This window comes from Rhinolophus sinicus, linkage group LG12 (assembly GCF_036562045.2).
Source record: "Rhinolophus sinicus isolate RSC01 linkage group LG12, ASM3656204v1, whole genome shotgun sequence".
Classification (NCBI taxonomy): Eukaryota; Metazoa; Chordata; class Mammalia; order Chiroptera; family Rhinolophidae; genus Rhinolophus; species Rhinolophus sinicus.
In genome coordinates, this window is record NC_133761.1 from 45,413,945 (window position 1) to 45,435,499 (window position 21,555).

At 42.2% G+C, this 21,555-nt stretch overlaps 1 protein-coding gene across 6 annotated transcripts in view; it reads right to left on the minus strand.

Annotated features, from left to right (window-relative positions):
* TARBP1 (tRNA guanosine 2 -O-methyltransferase TARBP1) overlaps positions 1-21,555 on the minus strand; it is a 68,730-nt gene that overhangs the window by 26,110 nt on the left and 21,065 nt on the right. For 4 of the 6 annotated variants that reach the window (XR_002138649.2, XR_012490748.1, XM_019746981.2 and 1 more), the window contains exons 11-18: positions 16,148-16,247; positions 15,026-15,198; positions 8,372-8,469; positions 4,991-5,152; positions 2,592-2,779; positions 1,905-2,166; positions 1,598-1,786; positions 114-304 (exon numbers count right to left, since the gene is read on the minus strand). Coding sequence is in view for 4 of the 6 variants with exons in the window: in XM_019746981.2 (XP_019602540.2) it covers positions 114-304; positions 1,598-1,786; positions 1,905-2,166; positions 2,592-2,779; positions 4,991-5,152; positions 8,372-8,469; positions 15,026-15,198; positions 16,148-16,247 (1,363 nt within the window). In the remaining 2 variants the exon portion in view is untranslated. The remainder of the gene's footprint in view (positions 1-113; positions 305-1,597; positions 1,787-1,904; positions 2,167-2,591; positions 2,780-4,990; positions 5,153-8,371; positions 8,470-15,025; positions 15,199-16,147; positions 16,248-21,555) is intronic. The other 2 variants (XM_019746982.2, XM_019746984.2) reach the window with 2 other exon arrangements.

The following is a 21,555-nucleotide window of genomic DNA, read 5'->3' on the forward strand; positions in this document are numbered from 1 at the left end:
AATTTAAAGTTAACTAATACTTTCTATTCTTCTAATTGAAAGCCTCAAAATAAAGACAGTTCTACCCACGTAGGTACTTAAGTCGGGACAGGTTGGAATCACAGCATCTTTACCTTTGATCACGCCGAAACACAGTTCCAAATATACAAGCCTCGAGGATAAGTTCACTATAATTGTTAGCACTTGATAAAGAGCCTTGGGACACACTTGAAGCAGGAACCATCCAAGATTGGCAGCAATAACTAATCAGTGTATTAAAGACTCCAGTTTTTACAGCAGACATTTCAATCATCTTGTACATAATCTGGAAAGAAATACAATGCTCATCATAATCATTGACCAGTTTAGTTTTTCAAAAAAAAACTGGTGTTGCTAAAAACTGTTCTATGAATGGCTTCAAATGGTACTTTCAACATAACCATGAATACAGTCTAAAAAATTACAAATGCTTTATCATTAGAATTTTGTAAGACAATCAATAATCACAGAATGCAAATTTTTCATTACTCAATAAAATTTTACTGATGTTGATATTCACCCGGAACTTTCCAAGAGAAACCACTGCCAAATAGAACAAAAGGTAGAAAACAATACCTCACCTTTCACATTATTTTCTTTGTTTTTTTGTTTTTTGGTTTTTATTTACCCAGGTCTGTCTCTAAGTATGTACTGGGCGGCAGGAAAGGACTGAGAGAGGCAGCGGGGCCAGCAGGGTCACAAAGGCTTGTACTGCCATTTTCCCCTTAAGATAAAGGTATGCGTAAATTCCTCAGCTAAATGTCATTCCACCGTGTTGTGTTCCCTACTATGTATCAGTATAAACTCAAACGCCTCCAGAAACCAGAAGGACCTCGTGGTTAGGTTATGTTCAGAGCAATAGTTCTCATAAGAGAAAATCAACGGCACAAATGCAATGATAGATGGCGCCTGACTTTGTCTTTTGCATTGAGAAGACATCAGGAATGGTGTGTAGTGAAAAGAGGAAAAGGCAGGCCCCATCCGGACGGGCCAGGTGACTACTATCATATAGGAATGACCAGTGTTGCCATATCATCCAACTTTCCAAGATTTTCATGCAAATTTCCCAATTCTTAAAAGCTGGCAACTCATTCAAAATTTGAAACATTATATTAACCAAATAAAATACATTTGTGAGGCAGACGTGGCTCATGGGCTTCTGCTGACACCTTCTCTTAAACATCTAAGATTTTCTTGCTCTTACTCATGACATTGAAGAAGGTTCAAAATATTTATTGACCAAAAGAATAAATAACACCAAATCTAATATGTAGTTACAAACATAATTCTCTTCCTCCTCATGTGTTACAAGTCACACAAATTAAAAAGAAAACCTATTTTATCTAAAATAGTCAAATTCATAGAAACAGAAAGTTAGACTGGTGGCCAGGGGCTGAGGGAGGGGGAAAGGAGAGATGTTAATGGAGTAGCATTTCAGTTCCACAAGACAGAAAAGTTCTGGAGACCTGTCACCACACCGTGAATACATTTTACACCACTGAAGTGTAAACTTAAGAATAGTTAAGATGATAAGTTTTATCTTACGTGTTTTCTACCCCAGTTAAAAAAAAATACTTACCTCTTTTATTTTGAAATATGCTTGGCCTTTGATTTTTGCGGCAATGGTAAGAACTTTGGTATCAAAAACAAACTGAACAAAAGCTTTTAAATTAGACCAGAATATCAGCTGAGTGTTGCTTAAAGAAGATATAATTTTCCAAGCCATGTCAAAAGCCTCTATGCAGAGTGATTCAGAGGAGGCCAGAAGCTGGTAAAATGAAAAATAAAAAAGAGAGAGAAAAAGAAATACATAATTACCACTTAATTTCAGAAACTGATTTCCATTCCTACAGTTATTCTTTAATTCATGTCTCACTGTATCGTACCTTGGGAACCAAAATTTTCATGCAGCAGAAGACAGGTAAAACTTGATCAGAAGGAAGAATTGTGAGGGCATCTAGTGCAGATTGCAAGGTCCTTCCTGGCATTTGAACAGCAGGTAGAATGAGTTCCAGGTGCTCACCCTCTGACGCTGGTATAAGGGCGTGATACTTTTTCAACAGAAAAGAGAGGCAGACCCACTGGTCATGAATGTACTGTGCGACTATTTTCCCCCATCCTTGGGAAGATGATGATTCTTCAAAAAAACTGAAACGAAAATAAAGTCACTGCCCCATCTTTCCTTAAGTCTGTCTCAATTTCTTTTGCATACAGTAAGTACACTATCCTTACAAGGGGAGAAATTAAACAGTTGTTATTAGTTATCGTGTCTACCAAAAAACAAGGAAACCACACGAACCTCGATTTTCTAAGTACTCTAAGAGTAGGCATTTTCACTCATTTTAAATGATTCACTGAAAACTAACTGCAGGAAAGTTCATGGGTTCCCAGCAAGAGAGGTGAATAATGTGCTAACACATAATCATTCTGAACGAGGCCTCATCTCCAAATTTCCGAAACCCTGTCTGCAGTGTTGGGCAGTCATAACCTCAAGGACTGAAACAAACAGATTTTTCATCAGCAACAGTTGAGAGCCTTTCATGGTCGCGCTGCACTCCAGGGGGTGAACACACCTGCTCTGCTCCTCTGCGTGGGGCTTCTGCAGTGTCTGGTTGAGCTGAAGGGACGCGAGGAACCTTTCCATGGGCCCAGCATCCAGAAAGTCCAACTGGAATTCCGGCTTCTGGTCAGTGGCCTCACACACCATGGCCAAGGCAGCCATACTGACCAATCTCTGGATCTGCTTCTCAAGTGTGGGCTCCTGAGGAGGAAACACAGTAATCTTTCCTCTACCATGAGCCAGTCCCAGCCCATGAGGACCCGAGTTGTCCTGCTATGGAAATCTCATGCCCTCTGCTCTCTTCCTGCTCCTGAACTCAGGGGACAAAAGGAAACCAACCCAGTGCATGCCACTCAGTTTTACCCTGCTCTACAAACCGGTGGCCAACAAATTTAAAACAAAACTGCAGCGGTGCAGACCAAGAAGACAATTTGATGTCTTCATTTGGCAGGTGCATTCCAGGGAGTAGTACACGACAGACTGGCTACAGACACACCAAGACCTGCGTGTGAATTCTCAGCCTCTTCCTACCCTAATACATGTTTGGGTCCAACATCCCTATGGGCAAGTCTTACATGAACTGTTTGGCTGAAGTATGTTTTTTAAAACGGCTCCCAGTACATACAATAGTAACTCCTTCAATCGGCCGTATGCTGCTTTTGGAGGTGACACAGCACAGCCCTTGAGAGCCAGACCCAGGCACCACATGACCTCAGTCTGCATCCTGCTCTGCACTTGGGCCACTGGGATGAGGACACACTGCACCTTAGCGTTGGCGTCTGTGAAATGGGCAGTCACAGACTCTCCTTCACAGGGTTACTGTGAAGATTAAACAATAGGGTATTTCATGGAAAGCACTTGAAACTCTACATGTAGGAGCACAAAGGAGGAAAGCAGGACAGTCTGGCTTCGTACTTAGAAAGTCACATTTCCAACCAAGAAGCCAGGAGGGCAGGCAGGCACTCAGACACACAAAACAGCTGCACCGAAGAGACTCTGGTCTCCCAGGGACTGCCACCCAGTGACATCTCCACCAGAAAGGTGCTTTCTACTCCTGACGCCATACCTGCCCTCACACCCCTAAAATAAGTATCTCTACAAGCAAATTTTACATAGCAACACTGCCAACATATGAAATAAAATTGAGTGTTACTTTTGAGGCAGTATGCTCCCTGCTAACGAACCTAAATGTAACTCAGTGATAAAGAAAGCAAGCCAGTCTAAGAATTACTGTGGTGTGGTTCATGGTTTTGGCCTACATTCAAAACTCACAATGTCCTTTCATATCACTAATAGACTAATTTGTACTAGACAGGACACTGAATTATTAATCAGTCCTCCATCATTTTTTAGGACAGTTCTTGAAAACTACTTTAAAAATTAGGTTATTAAAGCAATCAAGTAAGTTCACTGTTTTAATTAGCAACCTGGACTAAACTATGATTCAGCTCAACTTTGTTAGACACTTTCCATGTGTTAAGTTAAAACAGCTAACACTTATTAAGGACTTTCTATGTGCCCGGCACTGTTCTAACATGAGCTTGTTTTACTTCTCACATCAGCCCTATAGCTCTCATTTTGCAGGTGCAGTATATGAGGCACAGACAGGTTATGTAACTTCCTGAAGGTCACACAGCTAGCAAGGGTAAAGCCAGGATTCACAGCCAGGAAGTCCAAACTCCAAAGCCTGTGCTCATAACCACAACGCCTTATTATATCATGTAAGAAATGCCTCCAGGTACTGAAATCTAGTGGAGAAGACATATACATAAATCACTCCAAAAACATGTAGATGGAAACAAACACTATACTGGAGGCATAAAGAGCAGTAGGGAAATGAAGGAATGAATGAGACACTGGTCCAAGAAGGCCTCCAAAAAAGTGTGATTTGAGTTGGGCCGTAAAGAACAGACTAGGTACTAACAAGTGTATATGGGGGGGAGGGCATTCTCGGTGGAAGGACCAGGCAGGATGAAAGCCAACATAGGGAAGGCTAGGACATGTGTTTGTGCCCAGCGAAACTCTACGTGATGGCCTAGAGTGACAGCAGCACACAGGAAAGGCAGTGGATAACTAAGTTAGAAAATGCGGACGAAAGCCAGGCCTGGAGGGCTCTGGACAGGAGACTGATGACTTTGGATTTGGACGCATTCAAGTGCTGCTTGCCGGTATATGAGCACGAGACCTAGTGCAGACCCAGTGTGTGCTACGCGCCTTTAAGACTGAAGCGCCACATACCTAACAACAGGAGCCCCACTCTTCGTCAAATACTATGAACACAGGAGACTATTTTAAAAGTTAGATTTCAGCAGATGCGTGTGATATCAAAGTACCGCATAATAATCAGAAGTGTCCCATGTGAGCCTTACTCAACTTAACGATTAATACAAGCCCTGAAGCACAAAGGGTCACCTGTCCACTGTCCATGTCTTGAAGATGCCGAACGGACGTGTTTTTCAAAGGAGAAAGAACTCTCCAGATGGGGTTACCGCTCTTCCACCCCACCTTCAGATGGAGTTGTGTAAGCTCAGTTAGGACCTTCAGGTATAAATGGCAACGATCCAGGTCTGAAACCTAAAGACGACAGACAACAAGACACTCAACAAGCAGGGTCTGTGATTTTCACAAAACTACAGGAGTTCAGGCAGGAAATAAATTAGTTTATTTAAGTGTACCAAAACGAGACTGATGAGAGAAAAAGTCATTTCCCAGAAGCCGTCCGCGCTCTCCCCATGCAGAGCGAGGACCTCTGGGTGCCCACACTGACTGCCGTCCGCAGACCACATGGACTCTGCTCCCACCTGGGTCATGAGACCCCAGCGGGCAGGAACTATGTTCTCCAATTCTTGCACCCAGGGTTAACACATCACACATAATATCCATTAGAGTAATTACCACTTCCTCTGTTTCAGGCAGGTTGTAATACTCCGATCTCACAAGGAAGGTGACTTTACCACATTCCTAAGACGACGACGAAGTCTCCGAGAGGTTAAATAACTCACCCAGCAGCTCAGAGCCAGCGAGGACGGACAGTGAAACGCGGGTCTATTGGACTTGCAAACTCCAGCACAGTCCAGTTCTACCACTCAGCTCTGTGACCTATACCACCCAAGCTACCACTCAGCTCTGTGACCTACGCCACGCTCCCTAAGCTCTATAGGCCTCAGATTCCTTATCCACACAGCGGGGAGGGTAATGTCTCTCCACCACAGGGGTTTGGAAAGAATGAAGTGAGAGAAAGTAGGCTGAATGGACTGGCAGCGAGTGGCTACTATCAGGCTTGTTATCATTACTGTACCAATTACTATACCCTCAGAGGCCTTCTATGCCACACAGGAAGCACACACTGCATTAATTTAATCAGTTTTACTGAGCATCACTACATGCCACTTTGCCAAGTGCCAGGACAGCACAGGGAGAAGGTGACAACTGCAGGACCTGGTGATGGATTGTACACGGGCTGAGAGTAAGGCATAAGGTGCCAGGGGGATCCTCAGGTTTGAGCTTGAGAAATGGCTTGGAAGGGGAACCCAGAGAAGCTCCTGCAGGATGATAAGGGGCAGTTTTGAGTGAGTACCTGATGTAAGAAACTCAACTCCAAGTTGTCAAGAGCAGTTGACTGAATGAGCATGAAGCTCAGGCGCAGTCTGGGGTGGGCACAGAGACAGAAGGGTCCTTGGCATAACTGAAGCTGGGGAACGCAGAAGAGATCACCGAAACAGGAGAGAATGAGAAACAGGCCGGGCCCAGCTTGAAGCTCTTACTTTCAGGCGACATAGTAGAGGATGGACATTCAGAGGAAAAGCAGGAGTAATGGCAAGACAGGTGGGGAAGCACCAGGAGAGGACAATGTCACAGAAGCTCCCGAGGGCAGTGTTTCAAGGGGAGTGGTCAGCAGCGTCCCATGGGGCCAAGGAGTGGAGGAAAGAATGGTTTGAAAAGTACCCGTTAGATTACGACAAGGTAGTCACTGACAGCTTGAGAGCCAGCCATCTGCGTCCTGACAGGTGGAAACCAGGTGAGAGTGGGGAGGAGTCCTCACAGATTCGCTCGCAGGGGCGTAGGGGGCCTGAGGGAACATGGAATTGAGAGTTCTTTTAAGGTGAGGGGCTCTGAAAGCTGTTTCAATGCTCATGGAAAGAATTCAGGAGAAAAGGAGAGGTTGACAATACAAGACAGAGAGAGGACAATCAATAGTGTGAAGACCCTGAGAAAATGGAAGAAGATCAGCCCCAGACTCCTGACTCTGCTGTAACAGGAAGATTCAGGCAGCGCACAAGTGTACAGACATTGAGGCGATTCCAATCTGATGGCCTCTATTTCCTCCGTGAAGTAAACTGAGGCCACGGTGCCCTGGAGCCACGAGCACTGCGATGATGGATCACCTCTCCCCAACTCATGCTGGAGGCTTGAAACCAGCCATCGAAACAGGCACACCACAGACCGGGGCTTTCTTCCCCAACAGCCGGTTGTTAAACACTGACCGTCACGCCATTCAGGTGAGGGAAAGTAGGAGAAGATACTATTAAACTCTAAACCTACCCAACAAATGTACTTCATCGGGAATTCTAGTACCTGATTTATTAAAGAGTGAATTTTTCAAAATAATTTCAAACTACCATATACCGAGTGTACTTTTGAAAACCTGTGCATCTAAAAGATAAAATCACATTAACCTTTCCCTTTTTAAAGCTATTTTTAGCTTCAAATTCCAAACAAACAAAAACACTGACATAATGGGTACATGGAGGGTCATTATACTTCTTTGGTGTATGTTTGAAAACTTCCATAACCGAAAGTTAAATAATACTGATGATAATAAAGTGATATTGGACCAAAACAAACAAAAAAGTTACTTCTTTATTAAATGCCTTCTTGGAAATTTAGGTGTAGGAAAACTGATGTTAACAATTGCTTAAGAAGAAGAAAGCTAAAGATAACTACTCCCCACTCCAGAGGAGTTATATATACTTTATATTTCCTTGCTTTTCCATCATAAGTATTCCCTTCTCAAGTATTTTAGTATAAAACTTGTCTTTTTATATTTTTACATCTGCTTACCAGCTATCAAATAAATGTACTTAACTGGGTAGTCTAATAAAAGTTGTTAAAATAATTATATATCCTTACTTTATTGACAATCTAGTTGCTTCAACATTTGTTCCTAGGGATTTCAACCAAAAAAAATTTAAAAATGAGAATAGGCATTCCTATATGAATTGGTATTTTCAAAGTATTCTCGAAAAAAGGGGGAAAACTGATTAATTTTTTTTCAGATGTCCCAGAAATCTAGAATAGATTATGTGACGAGTGGTCCCAAAGAAAATAAATACATTCACAGAGCATTCTCTTATCTCAGACCTCTTGTTCCCAACCCTAGCTACATTTCAGAATCACTTCTGGAGCTTGAAAAGTATGTATGTAGTGATCCTGGTCCCATCCCAAACCTGCCAAACCACAGTCTCTGGAAACTGGGACCAAATATGCATCTGTATGTCAAGTATGTCAAATATGTTACACCACCTGAAACTCTAAACCCTAAGAAGATGTATGGTCTCCACTTTGCAGATGAGAAAACTGAGGCTCAGAAAAGCTACCTAACTTTCCCAAGGTCACAGTTATTACACAGATGGAATTGGAACTAGGTAACTCCAAAGCTTATATTGTTTCTGCTTCTTAAGGCTGCTTCTTAAGAAAGTAATTTTCTTTTCAATTTAACACAGCGCCTGCCAGTCAGTAATCACTCCAACATTGATTAAAAGAATGAAAAGTTACTCCAATATGAATACTTACACTACTTAGTTCATTCATAGTAAATCTTCTGAGGATAAAGTCAGAGATGCTCTCTGTAGCAGACATGACAAAGTTCTGAAGCAGGGTAAACACCTCATCTACACGGGGGGAAAAAAGCGCAATTAAAATAACAGAAATAAGTTATTTGGTACAAAACATACTAGATAGCATAGCAGTAATACAACTACGACAAGCACACGCGTGCCTCACCAAAAAAGGATCCCAATAATGTAACAGTCATTCATACCACGGAGAAATCTGTAATTCATGTTAAAAATCATTGAGCAGTTCTAGATGAGCTGGAACAGGGACACACCACCGTCTCTCAGTGAATGCAGGTCCCAGATCCAGACAGAATATTTGAAGCAGCTATTTGTAGACTCTGAGAGGTAAAAAAGTAGCAGACGGATTCAGAAAGAAGTAACATAGAACAGCAGTGAAAAGACTCTAGACTGGAACCAGATGCAGGAGCGTTAAGAAAGTGGGCAGTAGAATGCACCCCAACTTTCTGGTCAGAGAATGAAAAGGAGAACCCCAAGGAAGCAGACAGTGAGCCCTTAGAAGAGTCCACAGAGGGAGGCACCCAGGAAAGTGGTCCCAGAAAGTGGTTTGTGACACCTGGGCCCACCCTGAACTTTTCTGCATGGATCAGATACTAACCAGCAAACCAAAGGGCTGAACTAACAAAGACAGCTGCCCAAGTCCAGAATGGCCCCTGCATGGAACACGTGGCACAGGTCAAGACAGCACTGCAAAGGATCTGAAAACCAAACTGACAGTGGAACCAGCACCCACAGAAGCTGGGATGGAATTGAGGCCTAACCCTCACGAGGCTGACTGCGTCCTGAAAAAAATACGAACATTCTGCACAGGACTTAAACAAGATCCAGAGTCTCATAACGTAATATTCAAGATATCTGGGATGCAACCCAAAACAACCAGACATGTGATACATCAGGAAATTCCTAGGAAAAGACAATCTACAAAAAACAACACTGAGATGACACTGATGTCAGAATAATCCAACAAATACTTTAAAACAACTGTTATAAAAATGCTTCAACAGTCAATCAGAACACTCTTGAACAAATGGAATAGAAAATCTCAGCAAAGAAATAAAATATACACACAAAAACCAAATAGAAATTTTACAACTGAGAAGTATTAAAAACTGAAATAAAAATAACTCACTGGATGGGCTCAATCACAGAAAGGAGATGCAAAAGAAGAGTCAGTAAACTTGAAAACTGATCAGTAAAATATGCATTCTGACTAACAGAGTAAAAAGAGGGATTGAAAAAATTAACAGAGCCTCAGAGACCTGTAGGATAATAATAAAGATCTAATATACATGTCATGAGAGTCCCAGAAGAAGAAAAAAACTCATGCTGAAAAAAATATTTGAATTAAAAAAATGGCTGAAAACTTTCCAAATTTGGTAAAAGGTATAAACCTACATATTCAAGAAGTTCAGGGAACTTAAAAATGAATAAGCCCAAAGAAAGTCATGCCCACATTATAACCAAACTGCTAAAAACAAAAGACAAAGAAACACTCTCAAAAAAAGAGAAAACAACACATCACCCTGGGGAAGAACAGTCGGAATTGCTCCAGTTCTAATGAGAAAGCACGGGGGCCAGAAGCAGACAACATTTTTGAATTGCTGAAGGAAAAGATCTATCAAACCAGAATTTTATATCCAGCAACAAATATTCTTCAGTGAAGAAGGCGAACTGAAGACATTCTCAGATGAAGAAAAACTAAGAGAATTCACTGCCAACAAACCTGTTCAAAAAAATGCTAAAAGGTGTTTTTCAAACAAAACAGATATGATGACGTAGGGAAATATGGGAAAGTGGAATGAAAGAAAAGCAAATGGAATGGTCAATATCTAGGTAAATGTCATAGGCTCTTCTCTTGAGTTAAAATTTGCTTGATGGTTCAAAGCAAAACATATAAACTGTCTGGGCTAAGGCAGAGGGGCACCAGGGACATATGGGGAAAGACTGAGTTGTGTGGCTGCAGGGAGAGAGCTAGAGGGACAGCCCCCATCATCACTCCATGGAGTGATAGGTGTAGGCTACAAGAGGGCGCCATCTTTCCTGTGGTGAACCAACACCCACAGGGACAAATCTAAGACCACATTGGTCTGGTAAAATCTGAGCATGCACCACTTTAGTGACTCCCTTGAACCCTACCTCGCCCAGCTAGTGTGGCCTCACCCTGGGCATTCTCAGCTCCTGGGCAGCTAGCCCAACCCTGAAAGCTGTGAGAGGCTTGTACAGCAGCCTGGGAAACTTTCAGTGGTGGGCGGTCAGCCCCAGCTCATGCTGCAGCCTTTCTTGGGTGGCTCTCAGAGGTCTGTGGGCCCAAAGCGAGTGGTAGCTGGCCTCGGTGTTCTCAGGGCATTTCACACAGTGGCCACAGGCTCAACACTGGCACAAGAACTGAATCTGCATTAACTTTGTAAAACCCACTGGCCATACTCCGTGACTCCCTGAGACCCCTTCCCCCCCCCCAATGACTCGGGCCTCACCACTGGGAGCACTGTCAACACCAGGTCACCTAGCCCAGCCCATGCACCTAAGGAGGCTCTTCAGTGGCTGAGACTTATGGGCAGGCAGTAGGTGGCAACAGACATAGGGGGGCCTGGGGCCGTTTGCTAAGCTGTCCCAGGCCCGATACTGGTGGCATCCAGCCTCAGTTTATAGGAAGGCCACCCCTACTTGCCTCCAGGTCCAACACAGGTAGTAACCAATTGCATACAGCTTTGTAGCTCCCACCAGGTAGCCCCGGGCCAGTCACAGGCAAGGCTGAAATTGGCCTGCATGGGAGCCCCTCCCCAGAGACACCAGAAACAACACACCCAGAGGCCAGCTTCAGACCACACCAGAGCACTACCTGGTTAGCCCCACAAGCAGTACACCCAAAAGGGGGTCTCAACAGGCACAAGAGCCCATGGGGGCAAATCCTCCTCTGAGGGGTCAGCCCCCACACAGCAGGTCATACACTGTGGGCATAGCCAATCCTCAGTCACCCTGGGAGTCAATCCCACCCACTGACATGCCAAAAACAATTAAGGCTCAACTACAATAGGAGAACACACACAACACACTCAAGGGACACTCCTGGAACACATGCATAGGAGATCAGGGAGACCGCGCCATTGGACCACACAAGACAGAAACTACATAAGGCCACCAGCAAAGACTGAGAGACACAGGAGATCTACCTAATACATAAGAGTAAACACAGAGTGGCAGCAAGAATAAGGAACAAAGAAACATGTCTCAAATAAAAGAACAGGAGAAACCTCCAGAAGTAGAACTAAATGAAATGGAGGCAACCAACCTACCATAGACAGAGTTTAAAACACTGGCTGTAAGAATGCTCAAGGAACTTAGTGAGAACTTCAGCAGAGACAGTAGGGACAAAAAGAGGACATAGAAATCATTAAAAAAAGGACGAGTCAGAAATAAAGAATAACTGAAATGAAGACTGCACTAGAAAGAATCAATAGTAGATTAGATGAAGCAGAGGATCAAATCAGCAATTTAGAAGAAAGGCAGCAGAAAGCACCCAATCAGAACACAAAAATAATTTTAACAAAGCAGTAACAGGAAGATAACAAATGCCAACTCAGCAACTCGACCAGGCCCCCTGAACGGTATCTCGCACTTAAACTCTGGAGAACAGGACTCCTCATCTAAAACCTTCTCCAACTCCAGTCTTTCTAAGCTTAGTAAAAGGCAACTCCAACCTGTCCAACTTCTTCAAAAATCAAGTAACCCTGAGTATTCTCTTTTTCTCACAGCCCACATCGAAACCATCAGCAAATTCTGTTGACAGAACCATAAAAATATACCTCAAATTATAATACAATTCCAGTATTCATGACCAGTGCCTGGTAAAACCCAGGAACTTGTCTTCTGGCCTCAGTTTTTGTCCCCCTATGGCTTGCTGTCAACAGTACAGCCAGAGGGAGCTTTTTAAAATTAAGTCAGCTCTTATCACTCCTCAGCCCAAAACCCTCTAATAAAAGCCATCCCTTTAAAATGGCCCACGAAGTTCTACACAACAGTCACCCTTTGCCTCGCAAAATTCCAAATTCATCTGCGAGTACTCCTCACCTGGCTGCCTCCTCAGACAGCCAGCACTCGCCCTGGGGCTTCTCCACACGCCACCCCCTCTCCCAGGAAGACCTCCCTCCCTCAGCTCTTTAAGCCTTTGCTAAATGTTACCTCCACAGTGAGCCTTCCCGACCAACCTAACTAAATCTGTAACCCTCAACCTCGACTCCCCAGCATGCCCTGTCCCACTTTCCCTGGCTTGTTTTTCCCATCGCACCTATCAAACTGCCATACTTGATATCATCACTGCTTGTCACCTCTCTTCCCACCCAGTCCAGCTGCACAGGAGAGTGTAAAAATCCCACAGGGCAGGGGTTTTGTCTCCTCTGTCATGACTAGATCCTTGTGCTTTGAAGCAGTGCTTGCCACAGACGCTGAGTGATGAATTCCCCAATACCAGATGGAAGGTTTTTCAGAGTCTCCTTCCATTAAGAGGTAAACATCTTCCAAAGGGGTATCAGCACAGAAAGTGTCACAGGTTAAATGGAGGAGGAGGGGAAAACACACCTAGCCATACTGCTTTCCTACATCTCACTTCCTTTCTCCTATGTGTCATTCCAGCTTTAACGGGCTTTTTAAGAAGGAAAATAAAATAAAACAAAAGCAATGGAAAAACGGAGGACAAAGAGGGAAGCCACTGCAGTTTGTACTCTCAAAAAGACGTAAAAAGCTGGGTGATAGGTGCATGGGGATTTATTATGGCATCTCAATTTTTTGTATCTTTAAAGATTTCTATAATAAAACATTGAAAATTAAATTTAAAAGACAATAAAGTCAGAGTTTTCCCAAATAGCAGTTCATTACCAGACCTCAATCATACACCAATAGTGAATATACCTAGATATTTCTGACTTTCCCATTATTTGTTCATTAACCCTTGTACAGTAATTAATTCCTAGACTATTTGCTCATTTATAAAATGGAAATAACTGTTTTCCTCTTCTCTCATCAAAGAAATCCTTTCAGGATTAAGACCTATTTGACGTGGATGAAATTTGATATGGTTTAGCAGTTACACAGAAGTCAACTGCTATCAAATAAACAGGTATTTCTTTGGTTCATACTAGGTAATAAGGGAATTCATACATTCTTCAGGTGAGAACATAAAATGTGTATACGACTCCTTGGAAAACCCATTTCCATTATCTTCTGAGCTCTGCACGCACTCCCCTAAGAACGGGAATAGGCCCTGGGACTCACACACGGGCCCAGGGGTCATGCAGGCAGGTGTCCACACAGCACTGCACGAAACAGCAATAACTAAACACAAGCCAATGCGCCACAACAGGAGAACGAGCACTGTGCTGCCATCACAATGCAACATTACAATAGGGGAAATGATGGTGTCTAAGACAGGGCAGGGTGAACCTTAGAAGCGTGTTAAGTGAAAGAAAGTCACAGAAGACGTCCTACAGTAAAGTAACATTTCTATAAAGTTCACAAGCAAGAAAATGAGACAGCATATTGTTGAGGTTTATCTATAAATGCGGTAAAACCATTTTTTAAAGTGCACCCAAGTGATAAAGATAAAAGTCAAAATCAGGAGGCAAAAGGAGGGGAGAGAGGACTTCAGGTAACTTCGTTCTTTGATTGGGCGGTAAGTTCACAGGCGCTTGTTTTGCACCGTGACATACATAACCTCCTGTGCAATCAAAATCACAAGTTTTCTAAAAGGTACTCATGACCCAGCCCTGCACTTGAAAGCGCTGAGCCTAGTAAAGCAGTCAAGACATCGAATAAATCCAAATTTATGCCCTTAAGGAGTTAAAAATCTTATAAAAAGTCACTGTTATGTGTACAGCATTTGGTTCTACTATTATCAAAAATATCAGAAGCTGGAAACTAGCTTTAATATTCTGCAAGCATATATTAAAATTCTACCTTATCAATACTATCCTCAGGTTTAACTAAATACCAATATTTTCTTTTAACTTTAATTTCTACAATTCCAAATGAAACTGGTCAGAAAAGATTGGGAATCAAGGTTTACCAACCAACATTCTCATCTCTCATGTCCACTGGGTTTGCAACTGTTTCACAGACATCTTAGTTTAAGGAGGAAGAAAGCGCTCAATGCTTCTGTCTACTACCATAATACTTTCTGTATGAAGTATTTTCTACTTAAAAGGTGCTTAAAGATTAACATTTAAAAATAATTATAAAATTGCTGCCACTCTCATGCTGTAACTTACTTTCTGCAACATCTAGCCTCATGGTGCTAAGAAATGGATCTTGCTTAAACATATGAAATAGTGATCATTTTCAACGGTCTAGAAATCAATGAGAAGCATAAATTAAAGCAATAAAAGCAAATGAAATTATATTCTAAACTCAATAGTAACCAACAGACATAAACACTAGAACATCAGCTCGGTGAGGGCAGAGGGTGTGCTGCTGCCCTGCTGTGTCCCCAGTGCCACCAAGAGCTACTCAGTAAATATCAGCTGAATGCACGGAATTTCCTTTCATTCTAAATACCAACAATATACCAAGTAAGATACGCATAGAAACTATTTATCCTCACCATCTTGGGTACTGGAACCTTTGAACAAGCAAGTGTGCAATAACTTCAACAGCAGCTGGAGGCATCTGTCAGTTTTCAGCAAGGGCATGTAGGCATTTGTACCCAACTTCATAAGGGCATCCAGAAGAGGATCTAAGAATATCCTCAGTACATTCTGTGTTATCCGCTTTTCACTAGATATTAAAAGACATGCCCAAATCAAGCACTTCAAAAGCATAAAGAAATTATTTCCCACCTATAATTTGTGGAATTGGTTAACTAATGGATGCAATTCGACATAACCACTCTCACGACGACCCAAACACCTGGCACCTATAGGACTGAGCTTTCACTCCAACCTTCTCGCTAACCATTAGGTCTGCACCTTCTCGGAGAGGGTAGCAATTCGCTGGCACGAAAGCACAGGAAGAACATACTGTGTCAGCTCCAGGCACCACTGTGAAGGAAACCCTACGTCCTACTGATCTGCAAGTTAAAATACTGATACTTTGCTTCCATAATTCAAAATAAAAACAAATGCTAGTCAAGGAGATGAGACATGTCAACAACAAAAAATGCAAAGAATTAAGGATTTATGAAAAACTGTTATAACCAATGTTAGTACTAAAAGTTTGTCTAGAAAAGAGATTTGATGAAACCAAATTAACTGCATACCATGCAAGTGCACTACCTACTGAAGCTGCTTTTGGCAGCAACTATAATCTGAGAGAACTGATCTGATCACATTCGCAAAATATCAATGAGTTTGTTTTATCTTTTTCCTTTCTTTTCATTATACACTTTACCAAGGGGTCAAATCCAGTAAATTTCTTTACCTAATCTTATGCTAGTATCTTACAACACATTCTTCTAATATTCTTCTATAAAACCAGTGATTACTGTATATAGTTTTTTAAAACTTCTCTAACAGTTTAACTTACCAACCTAAAAGGAATAATAAACCCTTATCACTATTAATTTATTGTTCACTTTAAACATGTCTTTAATACATTGCCAATGTTCTCATTCTCTCCTTTAATACACTGTGGTCAACTCCATGCCAGCCATGGAAAGTCTGAATACGCACCATAAATCTGGGTAGCTGTTTTTAAAAGCTTTGCTTACAAGTTCAGAAGCGCTCACCTGTATTGGCTCTTCGTTCCTTCCACGTCTACAGCCAGCAAGACCATCAGAGCAACAAGTCCGGCCTCCGACCAGTCAGGCATATCGCACTTTTCTTCTGCTGAGATAGCAGCAGTTTAGTTTGCAAAGCATTCACAAAACCTTCCAACATGAAGCTTCAAAAGCAAAGCAGCTAAATGATTGTCTTACCAATATGACATGATTACAGAAATACAGCTGACATGAAATGGCTCATGGTTACCCTCACTGAATAGAGGTAAAACACACGTTGACATGCTTAGCACATGCCAGGCCCTGCCCTCGCTGTGCAGACACGGTGGTTCCTGTGCTCACGGAATTCGCAGAGCAGGACGGGAGAAAAGCACTCCCCAAACACACGAAAGAATGTAAAATGCTAACTGTAGTGGGTGCTGTAATGGTGCTAGCAGAGTATACACTAGAAGGATGTGCCTCGTCCGGGAGTAAGAGAAGGTCATGCTGCAGAAACGGCAGTTGGACTAAGAGGCTGAGACAGAAATGACAGTTGGAGGGAGACAAGACTCCCCGGCAGTGGAGCAAACCAGGGGCCATCTGGCGGAAGGGAGTGTGCCTCCTTCCAGGAAACGAAAGGGTGCCCGCAGCTGGGCACACAGGGGAGGGATGACAAAGACGAAGGCACAGAAACAAGCGGAGAGACCCGGTGCTCTGTGGGCCATGTGAAGGGTTTCTTCTTTACCCTGACGAGGAAGCCGCTGAAGGTTCACATGAGGGCACAGGCATACCTTCCTCTACTGCGCTTTGCAGATACCACCGGTTTTACAAATGCAGGGTTTGGGTTTGTGGCAACCCTGCATCGAGCAAGGCTATCGGCACCATTTTCCAACAGCATTTGCTCCTTTGTGTCTGTGTCACATTTGGGCAATTCTCGAAACATTGCAAACTCTTTCATGATCACTGTACTTGTTCTGGTGGTCTGTGCTTAGTGATCTCAGTGGTACTATTGAAATTGTCCTGGGGCACCACTCCCACTCCCACGTAAGACGGCAAACTTAATCCTAAACGTCGTGTGTTCTGGCTGCTCCACTAACCGGCCGTGCCCTCATTTCTCTCCCTCTCCTCTGCCTCCCTATTCGCTGAGATACAACAATATTGACATTAGGCCAATTACTAACTCTACCGTGCTCAAGTGAAAGGAAGAGTCACATGTGTCCCACTTTAAATCAAAACCAGAAATGATGAAGCGTAGTGAGGAAGGCATGTTGAAAGCTGAGATAGGCCAAAAGCTATCTCAGGCACCAAACAGATAGGCTATCTCAGATCGGCCAAAAGCTAGGTCTCTGGCACCAAACAGTTAGCCAACCTGTGAATGCAAAGGAACAGTTCTTGAAGGAAATTAAAAGTGCTACTCCAGCGAACACACGAATGATAAGAAAGAGAAACAGCCTTATTTTTGACATGGAGAAAAGTTTCAGTGGTCTGGATAGAAGACCAAACCAGCCATAACATTCCCTTCAGCCAAAGTCTAATCCACAGCAAGGCTGTAACTCTCTTCAATTCTGCGAAGGCTTGAGAGGTGAGGAAGCTGCAGAAGTAAAGTTTGAAGTTGGCAGGGCTTGGTTCATGAAGTTTCAGGAAAGAAGCCATCTCCCTAACATTAAAATCCAAGGTGAAGCAGCAAGTGCTGATGTAAAAGCTGCAGCAAGTTCTCCAGAAGATCTAGTTAAGATTAATGAAGTAGCCATACTCTAAACAGCAGATTTTCAATGTAGAGGAAACAGACTCATATTGGAAGAAGATGCCATCTAGAACTTTCACAACGAGAGAGGAGAGTCAGTGCCCGGATTCAAACTTTCGAAGGACGGCTGACTCTCCTTAGGGGCACATGCAGGTGACTTTACGTGGAAGCCAATGCTCACTTATCATTCAGAAAATCCTAGGGCCTTAAGAATTATGTCAGATCTGCTCTGCCTGTGCTCTATACATGGAACAGCGAAACCTGGATGGCAGCATATCTATCTGCAGCATGGTTTAAACATTTGAAGCCCACTGTTGAGACCTACTGCTCAGAAACAAAAAAAAATCCTTTCAAAATATTCCTGCTCATTGACAATGCACCTGGTCACCCAAGAGCTCTGGTGGAGATGTACAATGAGATTAATGTTGTTTTCATGCTGCTGACACAAATCCATCTCCAGCCCAGGGATCAAGAGTAATTTTTATTTTTAAGTCTTAGTACTTAAGAAATACACTTCATTAGGCTACAGCCACCATAGATAGTGATTCCTCTGATGGATCTGAGCAAAGCGAATTGAAAACCTTCTGGGAAGGGCTCACCATTCTCGATGCCATTAAGGACATTCATGATTCATGGGAGGAGATCAAAATGTCAACATTCCCAGGAATTTGGAAGACGTGGATTCCAACCCTCATGGATGACTTTGTGGGGTTCACGACTTCAGTGGAGGAAGTCAGTGCAGATGTGGTGGAAACAGCAGGAGAACTAGAACGAGAAGTGGAGCCTGAAGATGTGACTGAATTGCTGCATCTCATGATAAAACTTTCATGGATGAGGAGATGCCTCTTACGGATAAGCAAAGGAAGTGGTTTCCTGAGATGCAATCTACTGGTGAAGATGCAGTAAAGACTGTTGAAGTGACAACAAGGGATTGAGAATATCACATAAACTTAGTTGATAAAGGAGAGGCAGGGTTTGAGAGGATTGCCCCCAAATTTGAAAGAAGTCCTACAGTGGGTAAAATGCTATCAAACAGCATCACATGCTACAGAGAAACTGTTCATGAAAGGAAGAGTCAATCGATACGGCAAAATTCATTGTTGTATTTTAAGAAATTGCCACAGCCACCCCAACCTTCAGCAGCCACTGCCCATCAATCAGCAGCCATCGAAATCCAGGTAAGACCCTCCACCAGCAGAAAGATTAGGCAGGTCTCACTGAAGGCTCAGATGACAGTCAGCATTTTATCAAAATATTTTCTAATTAAGGTGTGCACATTTTTTTGACATATGCTATCGCACACTTAATAGACTATAGTACAGTGTAAACATAACTTCTGTATGCACCAGGAAACAAAAAGATTCATGTGACTCGCTTTATTGCGATACTTTCTTTATTGCAGGGGTCTGGACCAAACCCACCCTACCTCCACCGTATGCCTGTATACAAAGAAAGAGAAATTTGTAAGATCGAAACTTGTATTTCAAAAAGATTTCTCTCTAGATACAATGTGGAAAAGAGATTTCAGGGGAAGCAAGAGTAGATGCAAGGTGACTGGTGAAGGTGCAAGTCTAGTATTTCAGCTAAAAGAAGAGCATTCCCTGAAATGGAACCAGATGAGGCGCTGGTGCCCCAGACCAGTGTTTGAATCCCAGCCCAACTGTTCATTAGTTGTAGGACCTTTGACAGTCAATTAACCTCTCAGAAAGTTTAAGGCATCTTCTATGAAATCAAAGTGATAAAACCTATGGCTTTCCTTGGGTTTATTATAAAAATTAAACAATATATGCAAAGTTCCTAGAACAATCTTTGGAAAAGAGAACTTGGTTAACTAATAACATTAATATTTTTTATCTCTGAAAGCCAGTTATATGAAAGTAAGTCATAGGTAGATTTCCTTATCACTCACGGTATATTACTATAGTAAGATTATACACTTCACCTCAACTCCCAAGAAAGATTTAGGTAAAGGATCTAGTTTTCCAGCCCAGTGATTCAAATACTTAAAACATTTAAAAATATTCTAATATATTTTAGAAGTGATTTAATATATTTTGATAGAAATTTATCAGAATAGTACAGGAGACCGACAATATTAAAAATATATACTTGCATGTAGTTAATTCAGTTTAAAAATAAAAGGATAAACTTTACTACACATTATTTTTTAATGCTATAAATGCTATTTGCTTGCCATCAATAAGAAATCTGCTTGTATTTTAAAAATCTAAATGTTGATACTATTCAAAAAAAATTTAGATTAAATTTATGTTATAAAGATGAATTATTGAAAGTTCTCTGAAACATTTTTACTTACATTAATACTTTATATCCCACATTTAAAAATTCATTCATAAATGAAGACTGAAATGAAATACCATTACACTATTCAGTTCCCTGTATTCTCTAGCAATCATATAATCAAGATTCCTTTTGACCTCATGGCAGGGGTGGGGATGTGTTTGAGAATGAATTGTTTGTCATCCCAATGCAACTTCAGCATCTTCTCCACTCATAGACCACATGAGCCAGAAGCCTTTGGGTTTCAATCCCACACATTCGGGTTTGGCGAGCACACATGTTGGGGTCTTCAAAGTGGCTAAGCAGATCGTTCCCACTTGCCTCCAGCAAAGCACCAATTGCAAAGTTATAGAAGCACAGATGCTTTTTGAAATCCTAAGCAACTTTTCACCTTGGCTACTGAAACGGAAGGCGATAAATCAGAAGCTTGGTGGATTTTTACTGACTGTTACCTGATTTTAAGGAGTGTCACAGCACCAAGCCAGTAATAATCCAGGGCCTGACTCTCCAGTGAAGGACACAGTCTGGCAGGGGTCTTTGTCATAGCTGCTTCCTACATATTCTTTCTGATGGACTGCCTGATTTATTTCTGCAAATACACGTCACTGTGGTTCCTCTTAGACTTCCAAGCCCTGGTAAGCCTTTCCTGCTGTTTCTAAACATTGTTCCACTTTCTGTAAGTCAGAAAGCCTGCTTGGAAAGCTCTTCACCATTTTTGTTTGTTGATGTTGGTTTTGTGTGGTTTTCATTATTGTTGCTTTGTTGTTTTATATACCACAGATGTATATATATGTAGATACTATACACCTATCTCATATCCATCCTCTCTTACCATTCCCATCCCAGTCCATGCCATAGACAGACAGACAGACAGACAAACAGAGGGATGCCTATCTACCTCAGTACATCCAAGCCTTATGGGATATGCTTTCCCGCTTTTCACATTCATATCTATTCACTCATTGGGTGTCAACCCATCAGGTGACCTCCCCTGTTCTGGATAGGTACTGCTCACAAAGGTTCCCCATCCCAGTGCGTACGTCCTTCAGGCGTTGTGCCAGGACTATCTGCTTACTCATCATCTCCCTTGCTAGATTATGCTCTCTCTGAGGGCAGGAGATGTATTTTTTACCTCTGTAACCCCCATGCCTGACACTCAGAAAACACATGATATATGTTTGCTGAATAAATAGTGTAAAATCTACCTATGCTGTCAAAACCCAAAGAAAAGGCTATTGAAAGTATGTTTTGGCTGACAAGTCTTTCTGTAAAAACAAATTTGAATACTGCACATATTTTATGCTCAAAAACTCAACTAAATAGGGTTTGTTTTGGAATTCAGTAAGTTATTCTGAACAAAAGCCCAGTAACTGGTAACTAAACTAAAATTTTA